General features: G+C 42.9%; 1 protein-coding gene across 6 annotated transcripts in view; it reads left to right on the plus strand.

Annotated features, from left to right (window-relative positions):
* arhgap17a (Rho GTPase activating protein 17a) overlaps nt 1–18,674 on the plus strand; it is a 48,904-nt gene extending 30,230 nt beyond the window's left edge. For 2 of the 6 annotated variants that reach the window (XM_014179688.2, XM_014179686.2), the window contains 15 exons: nt 891–1,008; nt 2,947–3,015; nt 3,161–3,242; nt 7,762–7,889; nt 9,158–9,269; nt 9,382–9,463; nt 9,625–9,705; nt 9,834–9,947; nt 10,033–10,124; nt 10,335–10,476; nt 13,142–13,408; nt 14,128–14,297; nt 14,841–15,392; nt 15,605–15,634; nt 16,844–18,674. In XM_014179688.2, the coding sequence (XP_014035163.1) occupies nt 891–1,008; nt 2,947–3,015; nt 3,161–3,242; nt 7,762–7,889; nt 9,158–9,269; nt 9,382–9,463; nt 9,625–9,705; nt 9,834–9,947; nt 10,033–10,124; nt 10,335–10,476; nt 13,142–13,408; nt 14,128–14,297; nt 14,841–15,392; nt 15,605–15,634; nt 16,844–16,986 (2,182 nt within the window). In that variant the 3' untranslated portion in view covers nt 16,987–18,674. Of the gene's footprint in view, nt 1–890; nt 1,009–2,946; nt 3,016–3,160; nt 3,243–7,761; nt 7,890–9,157; nt 9,270–9,381; nt 9,464–9,624; nt 9,706–9,833; nt 9,948–10,032; nt 10,125–10,334; nt 10,477–13,141; nt 13,409–14,127; nt 14,298–14,840; nt 15,393–15,590; nt 15,635–16,843 lie in introns of all 6 variants that reach the window. The other 4 variants (XM_045710435.1, XM_014179687.2, XM_014179689.2 and 1 more) reach the window with 3 other exon arrangements.
* Nucleotides 18,675–19,133: the final 459 nt, after the last annotated feature.

Genomic DNA, 19,133 nt, shown 5'->3' on the forward strand with positions numbered 1-19,133 from the left:
ACGATCTTTGTCCCCATGTGCAGTTGCAAACCGTATTCTGGCTTTTTTATGGTGGGTTTGGAGCCGTGGCTTCTTCCTTGCTGAGCGGCCTGTCAGGTTATGTCGATATAGGACTCGTTTTACTGTGGATATAGATACTTTTGTACCTGTTTCCTCCAGCATCTTCACAAGTTCCTTTGCTGTTGTTCTGGGGTTGATTTGCACTTTTCGCACCAAAGTACATTCATCTCTAGGAGACAGAACGCGTCTCCTTCCTGAGCGGTATGACGGCTGCGTGGTCCCATGGTGTTTATTCTTGCGTACTATTGTTTGTACAGATGACCGTGGTACCTTCAGGCGTTTGGAAATTTCTCCCAAGGATGAACCAGACTTGAGGTCTACAATTCTTTTTTTTGATTTTCCCATGATGTCAAGCAAAGAGGCACTGAGTTTGAAGGTAGGCCTTGAAATACATCCACAGGTACACCTCCAATTATATGGAATACTAAAATTGTCAATTAGCCTATCAGAAGCTTCTAAAGCCATGACATTTTCTGGAATTTTCCAAGCTGTTTAAAGGCACAGTCAACTTAGTGTATGTAAACTTCTGACCCACTGGAATTGTGATACAGTGAATTGTAAGTGAAATCTGTCTGTTAACAATTGTTGTGCATGACACAAGTCATTTTTCCAAAGTAGATGTCCTAACCGACTTGCCAAAACTATAGTTTAACAAGAAGTTTGTGGAGTGGTTGAAAAAATAGTTTTAATGACTCCAACCTAAGGTTATGTAAACTTCCGACTTCAACTGTACATGTATCACCTTTATTCATGTTATATTGTGCTTATGACATGTTTTCTGAAGTTTATAACAAATTTCTAACCTTGTGTGTGTGGTCTACCCCTTCCAGGTGGTTGCAGGCAACCAAGTCAATAATCTCAGGAACAAACACGCAAGCACTGACGGCCAAGGCAGACCTGCTCAAAGAAGAGGTGGACGAAGCTATGAACAAAATGGAACTCTGCAAGGTAAGTTTGTCGGACGTCCAGTCTGCTATATGAATTAGGATAAATCACAGACCTCAATCCCGAATGTTAACTGCTCGCAGAAGAGGAAGTTGAAATATGGAATGTTTGGTACTGTATTTCTGTCAAATCAATAGTTTGGACACACCTACTCATTCAAGGGTTTTAATTTATTTTACAATTTTCTACGTTGTAGAATAATAGGGAAGACACTATGAACAACACTATGAAATAACACACATTGTAAGTGTTGTTACATAGATGCTGTGTTCACTATGCATGATTAATACATAATTCAAGGTTTATTTGATGTAGTAAATAAATAAATGATTTATTGATGTATAGATAAGAATTTAAATGTGATGTAACAGGTAAATTAACGTTAGGCCATTGTTTGTGTTTTTATGTTCCATCCCGGAACTAACGTTCTCTGTTGTGTTACTGCTACGGAATTTGTTAATTGACTGTGTGCAATCTAACTTAAGCAGATCTTAGTCTGAGTCATAATTGTTGATGGCAGAGGCTAAGAAAGATAGTAAAGGGACTTTCGAGGGACTTTAAGGATTCAAGAACCTCTTTTCAGGACAAGCAGCCAACGAGGTATTTTGTTCAACCTATAGAACTTTGTTTATTGTCGCGCCAAGTTCTATTTGTATTGTCGCGCCAAGCGCCATTTGTATTGTTGCGCCGAGTGCCATTTGTATTTCTTTGTTTCAGTACTCTATAATTTATCAACGTTACTGTGTTCATTCAAACATATAGTTCTCACGGCGTGACGTGGATGCATCGGAGAAAAAGACGTGCAATGCAATAAACGCCCGTTTCAAGGAACCAACCTGTGTCTGTTGTCGTGAAGAGAGCTACACACATGGAATCATGTAGTAACCAAAAAAGTGTTAAACAAGTCAGAATATATTTCATATTAATGACAGCTTTGCACACTCAAAGGGTGGCTACTTTGAAGAATCTCAAATATAAAATATATTTTATTTTGTTTATCACTTTTTTGGTTACATGATTACATATCTTTTTTGTCATAGTTTTGATGTCTTCACTATTATTCTACAATGTAGAACATAGTAAAAACAAAGAAAAACCCTGGAATGAGTAGGTGTGTCCAAACATTTGACTGGTACTGTACATGAGAGCAGAAGTGGACATTCCAACCTCAGTGACGTTGTGGCTGCTTGCTTTAGGAAGAATGCCCAGTCAGCTGTGTGTGTGTGTGTGTGTGTGTGTGTGGGCGCTCGTGTTTGTGAGCGCATGTGGTCTCTCTGTGTATGTTGCTGATTCAGTGTATTGTTTTTGTATGGAGTGGTGTGTGTCAGGTCATCTGTCCAGGAAACTACATGGCTGTGTGTTTTCCTTCCTCTACTCTCCAAGCCTGTTTAGTCCTACGAACCCTACAGCTCTACCAGGCCCTGTTAACAGCAGACAGATTTGATTCACTGTGGAAGGCCCAATGGCCATACCCACCGCTAACACTAACAGAGCTGCCACCTGAAATACATTGATTCCATGTTGATATAATGGAGACCAGAGAGGTGGATAAAAAATATATTTTACCTTTTATTTAAATAGGCAAGTCAGTGTAGAACAAATTCTTATATACAATGATGGCCAAACCCGGACGACGCTGGGCCAATTGTGCGCTGCCCTATGGGACTCACAATCACGGCCGGATGTGATGCAGCCTGGATTCGAACCAGGGACTGTAGTGACGCCTCTTGCATTGAGATGCAATGCCTTAGACCCCTTCGCCACTCACCACTTAGGTCAATAATAAAACGGGCATAGGGAAATGACTGTTGATGTGATGTTTTATCATTAAATGGATGATGTGTTTTAAGTTTGAAATGTAAGTTCTGAGAGCTGGTTCTGAGAGCTGGTTCTTCTGTCATCTGGTTGTAATGATCTCTGGTCTGTGCTCCTCTCTCTCAGGACCAACTGGCTGCAGACATGTACAGTTTCTTCTCAAAGGAAGGGGACTATGCCCGCTACTATGTAATGGTGGGTGTGCATGTGTGGGAATGTTCACAGCTGTAGATTGACTGGGTGAGCTGTTTATTTTGAAGTCCTCATTGTTGATGATTGACACACTCTCTCTCTCTCTCACCCCCCCCCCCCCCTCCACAATGTTCTGTTGTGTTCCCAGCTCTTAGAGGCCCAAGCTGATTATCATAGAAAATCTCTGACTGTGCTGGAGAGTGTCCTGCCAACCATCCAAGCACAGCAAGGTACACTACACTCCTGCCCCCCCAAAACCCTCTGACAGTCAGGTGCAGTACAACAGTTTTCTCCCCGTGCTGGTTGAACATGCCCAGAAGTTATCCTCGTCCAATCCTAGCCTTAACCATGATGGAAAGAAATGCAGTACTACGTCAAATGTGTCTAGGGACAACTTCATTGTACTCCCCCCTAAAACCTCTCTCAGCAGGATACAGTGCATTCGGGAAAGTATTCAGACCTGTGGCTAGAGGGGGGTGGGGTGGAGAGTATAGATTTTTTGGGAAGGATGTGAGGATTGGTCTGTACAGTGCATTTGGGAGGTATTCAGACCCCTTGACTTTTTCCACATTTTGTTACATTAGACTTATTCTAAAATGGATTTCATTGTTTTTTCCCCTCATCAATCTACACACAATACCTCATAATGACAAAGCAAAAAAACATTTTTTTTGGTTTTTTTTGCAGCTGTATTGAAAATGTAAAACTGAAATGTCACATTTACACAAGTATTCTGACCTTTTACTCAGTACTTTGTTGAAGCACCTTTGGCAGCGATTACAGCCTCAAGTCTTCTTGAGTATGGCACACCTGTATTTGGGAAGTTTCTCCCATTCCTCTCTGCAGATCCTCTCAAGCTCTTTCAGGTTGGATGGGGAGCATTGCTGCACAGTTATTTTCAGGTCTCTTCAGAGATGTTCGATCGGGTTCAAGTCCGGGCTCTGGCTGGTCCACTCAAAGACATTCAGAGACTTGTCCTGAAGCCATTCCTGTGTTGTCTTGGCTGTGTGCTTAGGGTCCTTGTCCTGTTAGAATTGGGTGAAGGTTCACCTTCCGAGGTCCTGAGCGCTCTGGAGCAGGTTTTCAACAAGGAGCTCTCTGTACTTTGCTCCATTCATCTTTCCCTCAATCCTGACTAGTCTCCCAGTCCCTCCAGCTGAAAAACATCCCCACAGCATGATGCTGCCACCATGCTTCACCGTAGGGATGGTGCCACGTTTCCTCCAGACGTGACGCTTGGCATTCAGGCCAAAGAATTCAATCTTGGTTTCATCAGACCAGAGAGTCTTGTTTCTCATGGTCTGAGAGTCCTGAGAGGCCTTTTACTGAGGAGTGGCTTCTGTCTGGTGACTCTAACATAAAGGCCTGATTGGTGGAGTGCTGCAAAGATGGTTGTCCTTCTGGAAGGTTCTCCCATCTCCACAGAGGAAGTCTGGAGCTCTGTCAGTGACCATCGGGTTCTTGGTCATGTCCCTGACAAAGGCCCTTCTCCCTCTATTGCTCAGTTTGGCTGCGGGGCCAGCTCTAGGAAGAGTTTTGGTGGTTCCAAACTTCTTCCATGTAAGAATGGAGGCCACTGTGTTCTTGGGGACCTTCAATGCTGCAGAAATGTTTTGGTACCCTTCCCCAGATCAACACAATCCTGTCTCGGAGCTCTACGGTCAATTCCTTCCACCTCATGGCTTGGTTTTTGCTCTGACATGCACTGTCAACTGTGGGACCTTATATAGACAGGTGTGCCTTTTCTAAATCATGTCCAATCAATTAATTTGACCACAGGTGGACTCCAAGTTGTAGAAACATCTCAGGGATGATCAATGGAAACAGGACGCACCTGAGCTCAATTTCGAGTCTCATAGCAAAGGGTCTGAATGCTTTCGTAAAAAATATTTCAGTTTAATTTTTTAATACATTTGCAGATATTTCTTAACCTGTTTTCGCTTTGTCATTATGGGGTATTGTGTGTAGATTGATGAGGAAAAAAACAAATCTATTTTAGAATAAGGCTGAAATGTAGCAATGTGAAAAAAGTAAAGGGGTCAGAATACTTTCCGAATGAACTGTACAGACTAGAGGTCGACCGAATTTAATTGGGGCCGATTTCATGTTTTCATAACAATCGGGAATCGGCATTTTTGGACACTGATCATGGCCGATTACATTGCACTCCACGAGGAACCTGCATGGCAGGCTGACTACCTGTTATGCGAGTGCAGCAAGGAGCCAAGGTAAGGTGCTAGCTAGCATTAAACATATCTTATAAAAAACTATCAATCTTAACATAATCACTAGTTAACTACACATGGTTGATGATATTACTCGTTTATCTAGCTTGTCCTGCGTTGCATGTAATAGATGCGGTGCCTGTTAATTTATCATCGAATCACAGCCTACTTTGCCAAACGGGTGATTTAACAAGCACATTTGCGAAAAAAGCACTGTCGTTGCACCAATGTACCTAACCATAAACATCAATGCCTTTCTTAAAATCAATACACAGAAGTATATTTTTTTAAACCTGCATATTTAGTTAAAAGAAATCCAGGTTAGCAGGCAATATTAAACTAGGGAAATTGTCACTTCTCTTGCGTTCATTGCACACAGAGTCAGGGTATATGCAACAGTTTGGGCCGCCTGGCTCGTTGCGAACTAATTTGCCAGAATTCTACGTAATTACGACATAACATTGAAGGTTGTGCAATGTAACAGGAATATTTAGACTTATGGATGCCACCCGTTAGATAAAATACAGAACGGTTCCGTATTTCACTGAAAGAATAAACGTTTTGTTTTCGAAATGATAGTTTCCGGATTTGACCATATTAATGACCTAAGGCTCGTATTTCTGTGTGTTATGTTATAATTAAGTCTATGATTTGATAGAGCAGTCTGACTGAGCGGTGGTAGGCAGCAGCAGGCTCGTAAGCATTCATTCAAACAGCACTTTTGTGCATTTGCCAGCAGCTCTTCGCTGTGCTTCAAGCATTGAGCTGTTTATGACTTCAAGCCTCTCAACTCCCAAGATTAGGCTGGTGTAACCGATATGAAATGGCTAGCTAGTTAGCGGGGTGCGCGCTAATAGCGTTTCAATCGGTGACGTCACTCACTCTGAGACCTTGAAGTAGTTGTTCCCCTTGCTCTGCAAGAGCCGCGGCTTTTGTGGAGCGATGGGTAACGATGCTTCTAGGGTGGCTGTTGTCGATGTGTTCCTGGTTCGAGCCCAGGTAGGGGCGAGGAGAGGGACGGAAGCTATACTGTTACATTGGCAGTACTAAAGTGCCAATAAGAACATCCAATAGTCAAAGGTATATGAAATACAAATGGTATAGAGAGAAATAGTCCTATAATAACTACAACCTAAAACTTCTTACCTGGGAATATTGAAGACTCATGTTAAAAGGAACCACCAGCTTTCATATGTTCTGAGCAAGGAACTTAAACGTTAGCTTTTTTACATGGCACATATTGCACTTTTACTTTCTTCTTCAACACTTTGTTTTTGCATTATTTCAACCAAATTGAACATGTTTCATTATTTATTTGAGGCTAAATTGATTTTATTCCTGTATTATATTAAGTTAAAATAAGTGTTCATTCAGTATTGTTGTAATTGTCATTATTACAAATAAATAAATAAAAAATAATATCGGCCGATTTAATCGGTATTGACTTTTTCTGGTCCTCCAATAATCACTATTGGCGTTGAAAAATCATAATCGGTCGACCTCTAGTACAGAACAATCCTCACGTACTTCCCAAAAAAGATTTCTCTCCCCACCCCCCTCTAGCCACAGGCTCTTTGTTTTCTACTTCAGGCTTATAAAGGTTTAACTGAGCGTGATACAGGAACTCTGTCCACTATATTATGATGTTATTGTTAAATTAGGCTGAAGTCTTAAAGGAAACATCCACCCAAAACCATCAATTCTTATAACATGAAAACAGAATGAGCCCCAGAATCGATAGAACATTGTTTAGCGATGCCTAAAAACGATATAACATTCAAAATGGGTGAATCTTTCCTTTGTCTCCTTTATTTCCCCCTGCCAGCTAGTCTACAGCTGTTTGCTTCTTGTTTATTTCTTAGACCATTTCAATCACTTATAACTATATTAAAATGCCACATCAACCATCTCTCAGTCAAAGTAATTGCTTATTATTCTCAATGATGTCTGAATGCAACTGGCAGGCACTGTCAAATATAGAAAAATTGCTTATTGTTTCTGTAGGATTGAAAAGGATTACAGGGAAGACATTTTATTTTGGTGTCTCCACTCTCTTTTTAGTATGGGCATCCTCCCTCTCTCCCTCTCTGTGGTTGTAAAGCTGTGTCCTGTTAGCTTGTTTTTATCTAGTAAACCGAACACATTTGGTCTAAATCAGACAGCCTTGCTCTCAGCATGTAGGATATGATGACTCAAAGTCGAACACTTTAAAGCTCACGTCAGACCTACCTGGGCTTTCCTTTCCACAGAGTGGGAACACAGACCATGGATGGAGACCATGTGGTTATTCGTTACAGCTAGCTTTATTGGAGGAGGGAGTGACTGATGGTTGGCCAGAGGGGACATTGTTGACCTAGAAATCGACCATTCCCAGGCCTCCTAACCTCTCATCCACACACTGCTCTTCCTGGGGTGACTACCTACCGCCCTCTCTCGCTGCAGACCCGTAACAACTTTAGTGTTGTTACCACCATGCTTAGTGCTACCATTCTCGCTCTCTACCACTCTCTCGCTCTCCCTTCAGACTCGTGGACGGAGAAGCCAGCGTTTGGGACGGGGTTGGAGGAGCATCTGAAGAGGAGCAGCAGAGAGATCGCTCTGCCCTTAGAGGCCTGCGTCATGATGCTGCTGGAGACTGGCATGAAGGAGGAGGTAGGGAGATGGAGGGGGGGAGAAATGAGGGGATCATAGTAAGTTGAGGACTGAAATCTAATTATGGATGGGTGGAATAATAGGATGGAGGAAGTGGATTGAGCATTTTTGTCGAAAGTGGACCCAAATACGAAACATAAACTGGTCCTACGTATAATTGAACCCATCAATTTGAAATGTTTACAAAAATGAACATGAGGAGAGATGGGACAAAAACATTCAAATCTGTTGCAATGTTCTAAGTTCTTTTCACTTGTTAGAAATGTCAGCAATTATGCTGCAATTGCGATTTATTAGGATGCTATGTTTGTGTTTGCACAGTTTTAGAATACAGCAAAGTATCTTGTTGGTCATAATAAATCAGCTGTGTTTACTCCTCCCAGTCTTTAGTTCTCAGCACATTGTTTGTCTTCCCGTTCATTCTATGGGTGAACACAACACAGTCAGTGTGGTGAGAAGAGAGGGACTGTTTGTTTGGGAGAGAGAGAGTGGAGGTGTTTGTGTGTGTGTGCGCGCGCGCATGTGAGAGAGGTGAGTGATGTGTGTTTGCATTTGTGTGTGTGTGTGTGTGAATGAATACAGGGTTGGGTGTCTGTGTAGTGATTTAAAGGAGAATTTCGCTTTTTAACAACCAAATCCCTATTTTCCATTTAATGTTATGTTTTTGCGATTTCACTCATTTTTATTTTATTTACCCAGCCAGCGATTCACTTCCTCGTTGTGCAGTATGGGGGCTCGGGAAAAATACATGATCAATAGGGTATAGTGTTTAAATGTTGTAGACATGCAATTGTGTAATTCTGAAATGTATCTGCAACGTTATGTTACATTGTTTTGGCGACTTGAACAATACCGCTCCCTCCGTTCTAGCAGCAGGCTACACAATGGAACAGCTGTATAGGGTTAACTGCTCCAGTCGTACAAAATGGAATATAACATTGCGGATAAAGTTTGGAAGGACACAATTTCACGTGTACAACATCTAAAGACCTGCATCACTATACTGAAAGCGTTTCCGTTTCTAAAGGACGTATTTGGGTGTTTTTGGAGCACTTGTTAATGTTCTTTCAGAGCCCCTGTACTACACAACGAGGATGATTATTTTATTTATTTTAATCAAGTGAAATCGCCAAAAAAGTGTCTGGACCCTTCTATGACATGCCATTTACATAAAACAGAGATTTGGTTGTAAAAAGCAAATGTATCCTTTAAGCATTGTTTGCGGACTGTGTGTCTGTGTGAAATCAATCGTGTCTGTGTTGTATCAGGGCCTGTTTAGGATCGCAGCAGGGGCCTCTAAACTGAAGAAGCTCAAGGCTGCTCTGGACTGTTCCACCTCACAGCTGGAGGAGTTCTACTCAGACCCCCACGCTGTCGCTGGTACGGTGCTAACCCCTACTCACGTTTTATACATGTTTCAGCAGGAGTTTTCAAGTAATAGAACTGAAATGACTGTCAGACCATTCCTCACATAACTGTCCTTTCATTCCAGGAGCCCTGAAGTCTTACCTGAGAGAACTGCCGGAACCTCTGATGAGCTTCCAGCTTTACGACGAGTGGATTCAGGCGTCTAAGTAAGCCACCACACACCGTCTTCAATAGCTGTAAAAGGAAGTGTAACCAAGTAGAGCAGTAATAAAAGAGAAGTATGAGAAATGAAATGAAATAAAAAAAGGAGTGAAATTAGAGCAACCATGAAACAGGTCCGTGATTGTCCCTCTGTCTCTCTGCCCAGCGTTTCAGAGCCAGACAAGCGTCTGCAGGCCCTATGGGTTGTGTGTGATCAACTACCGAAGAACAACAAAGCCAACCTAAGGTGGGTAACAGATGGACTGGTTCACACAACTTTGCTTCACAACAAAGATGTATGTATTATGAAGATATGCTACCCTGTTTCTTAGCATCTAATGTTTTGCCTTAACTGTGCCCGTCTCTGTGTCGTAGGTATCTGGTGAAGTTCCTATCCAAGCTGGCTCAGGACAGTGAGGTCAACAAGATGACTCCTAGCAACATCGCCATTGTACTGGGACCAAACATGCTGTGGGCCAAAACAGAGGGGTGAGAAAGGGGGAGTAACTTACTTTTCAAACTGAAAAACTAATGTTTGTTTATAACATGTCTGCTCTCCTCTGTATGCCTGCAGCACTCTAGCTGAGATGGCTGCTGCTACCTCTGTTCACGTGGTGACCATCATAGAACCCATCATACAGCACGCTGACTGGTTCTTCCCTGAGGGTATGTATACATGACCTTTGACCGGGTCCTCAGGAGGGAGAACTTAGTCTCCTGTGTACAGGATCATGAACAATTGAAACGGGAATGTCATCAGATTTGCTCTTTCAGTGGTATAAATCTGATTCCCAGCCTACTCAAAAAGATAGATCTGTTTTGTTTTTAAATGGCGCCTAAAGGAATTCTACTTGCCTGTTCTCCGCCTTTGCACAGATGTGGAGTTTAATGTATCGGGGATGTTCGCCATGCCCACCCCTCCTTCCAACCACTCGATGGAGTACGACTGTTCCACCATCGAGAGGAAGAGGCCTGGTAGTATGGTGGGGCCAGAGAACGATAACCCTCGCAAGGACAGGTAACCACCAACAGTAGCTAGGGCTGTTACGGTGACTGTATTACCGCCACACCGGCGGTCACCAGTCATGAAGGCAGTCAAATTCCACGTGACCATTTAGTCTCGGTAATTAAGCTTCTCCAAGCTCTGATGCTGCTGCTGGTCATTAGTAGTCTACCAAACTTGCTAACTGCCTGGTACTCAGCACTCTATTGTCTCTAATCACTCTGACATCAATGCAAATGTCTTTGTAAATCTAATCAAACACTTCATGAGAGCCCATGAGCTCATGTTGCGCAACATTTCGATAGGCCATGTAATTGCTTGAGAAAACAGAGTGATTGTCTCTTAAAAGAGGAGGAACCCATCAGCTTTCTATAGGCTACTATATTTATTTCTCAACTTTCCTAATGTTAAACACATTGTTTCTCTTTACAACAGCCATGTATAGCCTACATGGCTGGCACGAAAATTAAACACGGGGAAAAGCATCCTCCATTCGCTATTTAAGTGCATAGATGACATTTATTTTTTTTCCCGCTGCCCCTATTTCAAGACAGGTGCATTGTAATGGTCCATTCTAAATCAAAACAAATTTCACACACATTTATTATTTAGTATATGTAAAGACAAGATGAAATCAACAATAGGCTAATATTTTCACCCATCACACTATCACTTGTGAATGATGCCCAGCGCAGGCAAGAAACGATGTATACCTTTTTTTGTTGCGACTTTCATATCATCGTCGCACACCTCATGTAGGCCCATAGGCCTATATGTTTTAATAAGGTTTGAATCACAACTAAAGTGGCCAAATAACAACAGGGTGTAGAGCCTACATATGCAGCACGTGAGTTTCAATTTTGGGTAAGTAAATTTTCACCATAAATGCACCTTTTTATAATAAAAGCATAACATGCATAATCGCATTTGCGGTCACTTTTGATAATGGTGTTTTTATGCTAATGGAACATTCACGCTTATAGCCGACTGCCGTGTGCGCATTGCTGCGCTTATAATGTGAATAAATAAACTATTAGGCTATCAACATTTTTAGCTAAATGTTGTGATCTGTTGCGTCAGCCACATTTTTGATGCTAGTGGTTGTATTCATTTGGGTCTATCGCATCCCACAACTGTCCCAGACAATGTTTGGAATATTTATTTCTCGAATAGAATAGGTCAACTTTTGTACTATGGGGGATAGTAGATTGACGTAGGTTAGTGCTTTTGCTGTTCGTTAGGCCTACTCATCTTGTTGGCTGACAAAAAGTAAATGTGGACAGTTCTTCCAATATCTTCAATATGCACGTCAGAATTGGATAAGGACGCGCGCAGTTGCGTCCCCGATGTCCGTCTTCACTTGTAGCCTGTGAGAAAGACCCGATCACGTGACAGAGAGCCATGTGAGTGAGAGGTGATTCGGAGTAAGCAGCACGCAGAGAAAAGTGAATCATAATGATTATATTCAGCCCAAGGGCACAACGGCCACTGGCCGCAAAAGGCATGGATATTTTTAGGGGGCATTACGGCCACACAAAGGGGATGCCGCCGGGAAATTCAAGGCATTATCAAGTGCTTGTCAAATTGGGAAGGAGAGACTGATGAAGTGTGTACAACCTGCGCAAAAAACACAGCAAAGCTCATGCCTTTCATGCAACTTTTCAAGTCATTAGTCGCATCATGCAGCCTTAGAATGTATAAACATCATGCAGCCTTAGAATGTATAAACATCATGCAGCCTTAGAATGTATAAACATATAGCCCAACATTACATGAATAACTCTAAATTAAGCATATTGGAGTACATGTTTCTTTGTTAACTGCTCAACGCACTCCCTCAGATCGTTTGGAGAAACTATCATTTATATTTTATTCCATTGTATTCTTCATACTATAAAATAATGGCACGGAATTCTAAGCAAATCTTGTCTGCTAAATGAACTAGTGTAGCCCACAGCCATATGGCATAGCCAGATCAGGACCTAATATAAGGACAACTCAGTATGCTATTCTCTTGTACTGAAATACACTACATTTTGTTCATATCATGTTTCTTTATACCTGTCTAAAATAAATAATGGATTTATTGTGACGTTTAGGCTATATTACATGGATTTATTAGATGTTTTAAAATGTAGATGTTCTTAAGGTCTGCATCAGTGGCTTGTAGGCTGTGTGTGGAAGCCAGGAGATGCTAAATGTGTTAATTAACGGTCAATTACCATCAGACAGCAGCACCCAATCACCACTAGCGCCATTCCTCTACTTTGAACTGCCATGGGGTGAAAGGTCAGAGACGGATCCTATACCTGCCAGTGTTCTGAGCTGAGGATATGCTATTTAAATCTAAAGGATTTTCACTTGTATAACTCAACCAATAATATATTAATTTACGGTTTGATTGGGAGCTCTGATTATCACTACTTACATGCGGGTCTTTTTTTAAATGTATTTTTCGATGTCTTAAGTGCTATAGGCTTCTAGTTGCTTCTAGTTTTATCTTTGTGAATTTAGACTACAAATCTACATAACATCCCTTTTGACTATTTGGTGTGGAGTATCTGTCGCTCTCTTTCTCTCCCCTCTCTCTCTACTCTGGGACTTGGGGATTCTGTCCTGTCGCCCGGGTTTCTTTCTCAACGTGGCTCTGCCGTCTGTCTGTCCTCTCTCCTCTCTGTAGTTTTGCTAACAAACTGTCGGACCATAACACCATCCCCCGTAGAGGCAGCAACACCTTAGGTAGAAAGCAGCATGCTTCACCCGCCTTCCAGCCCCCCTTACCCCCGGTGGAGGCCCCAGGGCCTGGGCAGGTCACAGGGTGCGTGGCTGAGCTCCAGGCCCCACCGGGGGGCATGGCGTTGGAGGGCTGCCAGCCTAGCCTGGCACTGGGTATGGCTGCCCTGGTGGCAGCGCAGCAGCTTCTCGCTACTACCGCTGAGGAACTCAGGTAAGGGTGTGTAGTGCACTGGGGAGCACAGACACGCATGCCACTCCACTGCATGGGAAGGAAATACCCTTTTGCCTGCAACCTTTTGATGATCATTTGCTGATAAGTGTGTGTGCACTTTTTATGGTGATGTCGCTGCTCTTCTACAAATAGATGCGTTTCATGGTAATTTGAATGTAATTTTTGAATGGAAAATGATTACAGAGCATAGAAAATGTTGAAGTGACCGCATGGGTTTCTCACGCATTATTTTCCTAGAGTTTTTCTCTCGCTGTCTAACTGCATTTTCCTCAAACAATTAACAAGTAATCATTATAATAACACTGTGGGTACATCTCAGTTCAGACCACTGGCTCTACAACAATGGTTGGTGTGAGCCAGCCATCCTCAGAGGGCCCTCCTCACGCCTCTGCTCTCAGGCTAGAACACATGAATCAGCAGAAATGTTGTTTGACCATTAGTTCTGTCCTCTCATTGAGCTTACGTAGCTTTTAAAGGATGTTTTTGAATCCGTTTATGAAAGGTTTCCATTCAATCTCAGTTTGACTGTTCTATTGAGCCATTGGACAGAATATAAAAGGTAAACCGAAGACACCGCCCAGTGCAGTTAAGGACAAAAATCTCACAGAACAGGCCTTCAATGTGATGGACATTTTCATAGCACTACGCTAAAATCTGAGTGTTGTACTTAAAATTAGGACCTCTGTCTGTCTGTTAAGCAACCCAAAGCGTGAACCCACTTCCACCCCGACCCTCCACCAGAGGAACGGTTCAGGTGGGGGGCACCCTGGCACGGCCAGCTCAGCCGGAGGAGGGGGAGCTGGACAGCTGGGAGTGGGAGGCCCTGGGGCTGGATCCATGGGGCCCAGTCCACACATGATGCGCAGAGGTGAGACACTCCTTAAAGCAATTCAGCTTAGCTTTATTAGGTTGTTTGACATTTATTTGGAGCTATATGCATAATGGTATCATGAGGGCATTTTTATCAAGAACCTATTCTTTTCTTTTTCAATAGTAAGCCTCTTATTACAAGGTAATTTCCACTAGCAGTTATATTGTTACATTTGACATAGATTTACGAGCATGCTACACTGGAATTGTAACTGTTGCAGAGTGTAAGACACTCCTATTCATTTGAATGAAACCTGTGTAAGAAACACAGATCTTTAAGAGGCCTGCGCTGCTTAGCGTAAAATGGCGCTCTGGTTCTATTTTTAGGAATTTAACGCGCGCCTCATGCCAGAGAACACTACAGAAAGTGGCTTGGGCTCTGCTCAGCCTGGCTATAGTTAACCAGTCCAGTGTAGCAGCTGAAAACCCACTGTTTTTGTGACGCCCCAGTGTAGCTCCCCTGTTAGACGGAGAGTAGCCTAAAATAAAGTATATGTAGACATAAGATCCTTTCTGAAGTCCACCTCTCTCCACTATCCAGGTACAAAGAAGCCGGCCCCTGCCCCTCCCAAGCCGCTCAACCCCCCTTCAGGCCAGCCCAGTAACCCTACCAACCACCACCCCTTCTCAGGCCAGGGCCAGTCCCTCACCCCCTCTCCAAGACCCCTCTCCTCCTCAAGCCACTCCCCTACCTCCCCCATCTCCCAGCCCTCTACCACTCCCCGCCGCCAATCTAGCAACCAGCCCCCCATCCAGGCCCCCAACCACCCGCCCCCACAGCCCCCCACACCTTCACAGGTCAGTCCCCCGCCCCAACCTAGGGCCCTCAGCCAGCCTGCAGGAGACTACCCGGGGGTGGACCAGTCTCCTCCAGACACCCCCACCCCGCCTGACACCCCTCCACCCTCCATCACCCTCCAGGACATACCCGGTGCCCATCCTGGCTCCCCCTCTCCCTTCCAGTCAGGCTCCCTCCCCCGGCCGCGCCCCGTCCCCAAACCCAGAAACAGGCCCAACATCCCTCCGCCCCCTCAGCCCCCAACACAGGGAAACGATACCAACGGGATCTGCAGCACAGCCTACAAAATCATGGGTGAGTCCAGTCAAGTGACGTGTTATTGTCCCATGAAGGGAGATTCATTTGGCAACACGCCACATAAATACATTCACAATAATCTATGAACAGACATATCACAACAATCCCTTCTTTCAGTTTATAGTATTGGTTCAGTATTCAGTACCTCCTTTTCCTCTAGTGTTGACAGTATATTGACAATGTTTTATCTAAAAGTCCTGTGTCCACAGGTTCAGGAGCCTTTATGAAAGGTTTATCAGGTGATACTTGCATTTTGCAGCTCCTGCACTCCATCTGTATTGGCATTACTCCATTACCACATCATACTGTAGAAACATGCCACTTGTGCCTGCTGTTACAATTGTTCCCATTGATTGTGAATCATCATGACGTTCAACCTTCATTATTAAATCATTTAAATATCAGTAACATTTTGATGTGGAATTTGCAAAGGACATCTCTAATGGTTGGTCTGTAAATGATGAAAGCATACCGGAAACTAAAAAATAATTTGATTCGTGGAATTGGCAGAATAGAAACTTTATGAATTTGCTTGATTGTGTCAGGATGTCTTTTGCAAACCGTTAAATTGCATTTGTTCGCCCTCTGGAAATGTTTTTTTTTTTGTTAAGACATTGTTGTCATCTTGAGTGGAAGACTTGTCCCCATAATGGCCTGCTCCTTGTCTTGGCCTATACTATTGTACATCAGAATATTAAGCATGATCATAGACTTTCATACATATTCACTTTAGGCTAAACAAACTGCATGCCTAACGCCTAACTTATGTGTGTTTTAGTGTTCTGCTATGCATGGATTAGGATTGTACTTAAGGTGCAAGCCATGGATGCATTGTGACGCTCTCTTTAACTCCGTGCTCATGATGGCAGTGATGTGGTTTTCAATAGAGGGGGCTGCGTTATTTGCCTTTATGATGGAATGTGGATAGCATTAGCATGACTCTGTTTAAGAATAAATCTGTTGTCTCAGCATCTCTGATATGCTACGTAGCGTGGCTGGCACTTAACGCTACTTGATGGTGCACTGCTATTTTCCTGTTTTTATCTTTAAGCCAATGGAAAATGGTAATAGATTGCATCGGTTGAAACAACTGTTTGGATGTCAGATCCTTCAGATGATGGTACTGAAGGTAGTAGCATGGGGGGAGTGATTGTCTCTACTGGAGGTTCATTTTGCATTATGCTTGTCTTTTTAAGCATGTCAACCATCCTTGCCAAAACAAACTAACATTGAACACAAGTCACCATTTGATTCTAAAATCCACTTTTGTTTTCTCCTTTAGGCATTTCTATTAATTGAATTCTTAGTATTTTTACTTAGTTAATCCACAATATTTAGCTAAAGAATAAGTGAGTAATTTTATAGTCTCTCAAGAAACTACTACAGCTTAGCAGACTTTTAACATGAACTCCTCAGTCAGCTAACTAACATTTCTCTGTCCTGTCCAGACCCAGCCCTGTCTCTCAAAGGATTGACCCGAGCCTTCGTCCCTGAGTTTGCTGTGGACCAGCAGCCAGTGACTGCCCCCTCCATGACGTCCGTGCCCCAGCCCAAAGACTCAGAGCTGGACACAGAGAGTACCGTTCTATAAAGAGGACTGGCCTTGTCTCTCTGTCCCCTCTCCATCTCCTCTCCAGGCGTGGTTAGAAGTTGACCCTAACCACAGGTCCGGGGTTAGATATTAGTGTCATCCCCTAATGGTTAACTGTAGGTCTAAGGGTAGGGTGATCTGGTCCTAGACTTGTGGTTAGTGGCAACTTCTACCTCAAGCTCCCCTCAGATCACCACACATCTGCTGCTCTCTCCCAACTCCAACTCCCGGTGTCCTCCACACACTAACTTTCCCATCACCACCCCCTTGGTCCGCTCTACCGCAGGCCTGTTACAGCTACAACGCCATACAATCAACTCAACCACCCCAGTGGAACTACAGAACAGGCTTCCCCCTGGCCCCTCCCCACCAGGAAATCGTAACTGTAGCACTGATGAAGCCTCGATAAAGCTTTGTAGATTTTCTGGGGGGATGATGAGGTTTGGAATGAAAACTGTATGCATTTGCATGGGATGTTGCACCTTAATGAGTTTTAAGGGCCCGGGGTTGGATTTCTAAGCAAACATACGGAATTGTTTTAAGATGCTTAAGGGACTGCTAGTAGAGTGGGTTGTTAACAGTGGACCGACAGACTTCTTTGATATTGGTGTGTTGTTCTTGATGATGGCCTTAGTTCAAGAAATGAAAAATACTATTTGTAAATGTAAAGCACAGTAAACGTGGGTAAAAGTAGAAACCCCCAAAAAATAACTGTTGCTGAAATGTAGCTGGTCACTGCAGGTTTCCAGTCTCTCACAATTATACCTTCTTATCCCTGTTTTTGTATGAAACCCATCCTTCGCTCTCTGTATTTATTTCCTGAAACACATTCCCTGTAGCTTGAGTTAATAATCATGCAGTTTTCTGAAGCATGCCTTACTGGTTCCATAACCCGTTGTAGCAGGGGTAGGTCTATATACTTTCAGTGTACATGCTGATCCTCTTGGCTTGTAGGTGCCTTCCTAATCTTCTGTGTTTACGTCAATGTTGCTGGGGGCATTAAAGTGACAGTTCCTGTGTAAGTGAATATAGGAAAGGACTGTTTTAAGCGCTTCTACTGTAGCTACCTTGTCATCTGACTAGTGAATCACTTCAACAGTTGATATTGCACTTGAACCAAGTCTAAACCCCACAAGCGCTTGCTTTCCAGGGAACAGGTTTCTATATGGAAGATCATTCTGCTCTACCTTTTCCACTGAGCTGGGTTTTACACACATACCAATGTAACAACCTAGTAGTGAGGTGGTGTTGGATACACTAGACCAGAAAAGCTTAATTATTATTATTTTTATACGCGTTGCTTTTTCCTTGAGTATAATGCAGGGTTGTGCTCCTAGAGAACCTGAATGGTATCAACTAAAAGGCACATTTCTGGATGCTTTAGTTGCACTGAAAACATGTTCAGTATTTGTACAGCTTTTCAGAGACCATCATCATCCTTGCAGTCTTGCTGAGATTCCCCTCTATCTCATCTTTTACTTGCTGCCTTATCCTTCTGCAGAAAGAGTACCTTGTTTCGAGGCTCTGAAAGATGAACAAATGCCATTAAACTACAAATGTTAAAGCTGCGTTTTGAGCTCAGCTAGTTTTGTATGCAAACTGAGCTGAAACAAGAAATAAATCAAATGTAAAATGACTGCTTGGTTATACTCCCTTTCTGAATAAAGTATATGAAGAAAAATGTGAAATGGTTGAGTCATGGCTTGATCACTCACATGCTCATTGCTCATACATGAACACAAAATGAGTAAGAAAATTATTAATTTGGTCTTATTGATGGGAGGACGATTGTCTAGTAATCATTTCTTCAATCTCCTGCTACCAGTAAAGTCTGCGGGGTGTCGGCCACACAATTTCTAAAATAAAAAAACTGATTTAAGATCTGGGACACCAGGTGTGTTAAATTAATTCTCTACCTCTATCTCATGATAAGCTGTAGACCACACTATCTACCTAGAGAGTTTATATGTATTTTTCGTAGTTGTTTACATACCACCACAGTCAGAGGGTGGCACTAAGACAGCATTGAATGAGCTGTATTCCGCCACAAGAAAACGCTCACCCAGAGGCGACGCTCCTAGTAGCCGTGGACTTTAATGCAGGGAAACTTAAATCAGTTTTGCCAAATTTCTATCAGCATGTTAAAT

This window comes from Salmo salar, chromosome ssa28 (assembly GCF_905237065.1).
Source record: "Salmo salar chromosome ssa28, Ssal_v3.1, whole genome shotgun sequence".
NCBI lineage: Eukaryota > Metazoa > Chordata > Actinopteri > Salmoniformes > Salmonidae > Salmo > Salmo salar.